This window comes from Sinocyclocheilus grahami, unplaced genomic scaffold (assembly GCF_001515645.1).
Source record: "Sinocyclocheilus grahami isolate Dianchi unplaced genomic scaffold, SAMN03320097.WGS_v1.1 scaffold200.1, whole genome shotgun sequence".
In the NCBI taxonomy this organism is placed as follows: domain Eukaryota; kingdom Metazoa; phylum Chordata; class Actinopteri; order Cypriniformes; family Cyprinidae; genus Sinocyclocheilus; species Sinocyclocheilus grahami.
In genome coordinates this window covers 330,276-332,627 of record NW_015505379.1, presented here as the reverse complement: position 1 = coordinate 332,627, position 2,352 = coordinate 330,276, and the positions used below count along the sequence as shown (strand labels likewise).

Here is a 2,352-nt window from a genome sequence, read left to right as displayed (position 1 = left end):
TATATTTAATTATTTATTTTTAAGTTTATGTATGCTCATCAGGGGTGCATTCATTTGACCAAAAATATTGTAGAAACGGTAATATTATGAAATAGTATTACAATTTAAAATAAAGTTTTTTTTATTTTAATATATTGTAAACTGTAATTGATTCCTGTGATGACAAAGCTGAATAATCCAGTATTCCGTGTCACATGATTCTTCAGAAATCATTCTAATAATGCTCATTTGGTGTTCAAGAAACATTTCTTCTTATCAATATTGAAAACAGTTTCTGTGGAAACTGCTACATTTTTTATTAAATAGAAATAGGAAATATTAATAGAAAGTTCCAATTAAAACAAATCTTTCATAAATGTATTTACTGTCACTTTTGATTAATTGAATGCATCCTTGCTGAATAAAGTATTAATTTATTTCAAAAACAAAACAAAACAAAAATCTTACCAACTACGAACTGAACAGTAGTGTACACTCACACACAGAACTTTTATAATTGAAAACAGTTTCTGTGGAAACTGCTACATTTTTTGTAAGAATTCTAGAAAGGATTAATAGAAAGTTCCAATTAAAACAAATCTTTCATAAATGTATTTACTGTCACTTTTGATTAATTGAATGCATCCTTGCTGAATAAAGTATTAATTTATTTCAAAAACAAAACAAAACAAAAATCTTACCAACTACGAACTGAACAGTAGTGTACACTCACACACAGAACTTTTATATCAGTCACCTTCAGAATGTTCAGAGCGCTCTCTCTGTGTATGTATGTGTGTGTGTGTGTGTGTGTGTGTGTGTATGGTTGATCAGTGATATTTTAGTAGTCCACGCTCACATCTGTAATGAGCCGAGTCATTGCTCAGATGGCCCAACCTGACGAGCAAATATTAGAACACATGGTGAGATCGCTACCATCATCATCATCAATCTCCAAATATCATCATCATCATTTGTTATTATAATTAAGAGTTTTCCTGGATGATCTCAACATGCCCGCCACGGACGACTTTGGCTTTCAGCTGCCTCTGGAGCTGCTTCGCCTCTGGATCGACTACGGCTTCTGGTACGACCGCCAGAAACAGATCCTCAAGTGTATCAAGGTAAGACTTTATGTGTGCATTTTGTTTTCATATGAGTATATATTTTAGATGTGCATGTATATAAATGTCTTCTCTCTTAATTTGCAGGACATTTTCCTGCTGGCTGCCATGGGGCCCCCTGGTGGAGGGAGGACTCAGATACCTGGATGCCTTCAGAGCCGCTTTAAACTTATCAACATGACATTCCCTACAGTGAGTAGAGATTGACTCTAATCTAGGTGTAAATTGATCGAATTATGACGGAAATATGACTGCAACGCTTTCCCGTTTGGCGCACAGCATGTAACAACTTCATGTAAAGTGAACCTGATGCAAGTGATATATGCAATAATGTCTAAACCTTATAAGCGAAGCACTCTCTTTTCTCAGATGATTGTTTAATATAATGTTTCTGTGCATCAAACTCACCAATCACTTTTCTTCTTTTGTCTTATCTGCTCTATTTATCTTCTGTTTTATCTGCCCCTGTAATTCCTTTCTCCTCTTCTTTTCTCTCCAGGAGTCTCAGATAAAGCGCATCTATGGCACCACGATCAGTCAGAAGCTGCAGGAGTTTGAGGAGGATGTGAAGCCCATCGGGGGAGTTCTGACTCAGGCCACCCTGGAGCTCTACCACGCCATTACCACCCGCTTCTTACCCACGCCCGCAAAAATACATTATCTCTTCAACCTCAGAGACATCTCCAAGGTACTTAACATCATGCGTCATGTGTGATTGTCTCTCATCTGGAAAAGGAGTAAACTGTGGTTTAGGTACACCCAGTCTGAGTGTAAAATCACTTTGATTCAGACCGATTGATTCCAGAAAGATTAAATAAAACATATCAGTTCACTTTGCCACTTCAACACCACAAGCCTGCGATTCAGATGTGTTTGAGGAAAAGAGTGACTGACCGAAAAATACTGTCTCTCACTTTTAATCAGAGACACATACATGGTGTACAAAATAACACCTTTTCAGAACACTCTTTGAAAGCATCTGAGACTGCAAGGACACTTAGAGCATTTCTTTTGAGCTTGATCAGACAAAAAACAAGAAATTAGACTTCAGGCTTTGTGCATGTTCAATATGTCCTCCAATGCAGGTGTTCCAGGGTTTATTGCGAGCACACAAAGACTTCCATGACACCAAACAGAGCATCACCCGCCTCTGGATTCATGAGTGCTTCAGGTACAAACAGGCACGGCTTCTCATTTCGATGACCCCTACCATACAATTTGCCCCAACAAACAGCTCCCTCTAGTTGGT

The 2,352-nt window shown here is 37.7% G+C and overlaps 1 protein-coding gene across 1 annotated transcript in view; it reads left to right on the top strand.

Annotated features, from left to right (window-relative positions):
* The window catches only part of LOC107595322 (dynein heavy chain 2, axonemal), a 165,735-nt gene that overhangs the window by 133,801 nt on the left and 29,582 nt on the right, over window positions 1-2,352 (top strand). Inside the window, 4 exon segments of the mRNA XM_016285691.1 lie at window positions 971-1,103; window positions 1,191-1,295; window positions 1,603-1,791; window positions 2,189-2,274. Of these exon segments, the coding sequence (XP_016141177.1) occupies window positions 971-1,103; window positions 1,191-1,295; window positions 1,603-1,791; window positions 2,189-2,274 (513 nt within the window).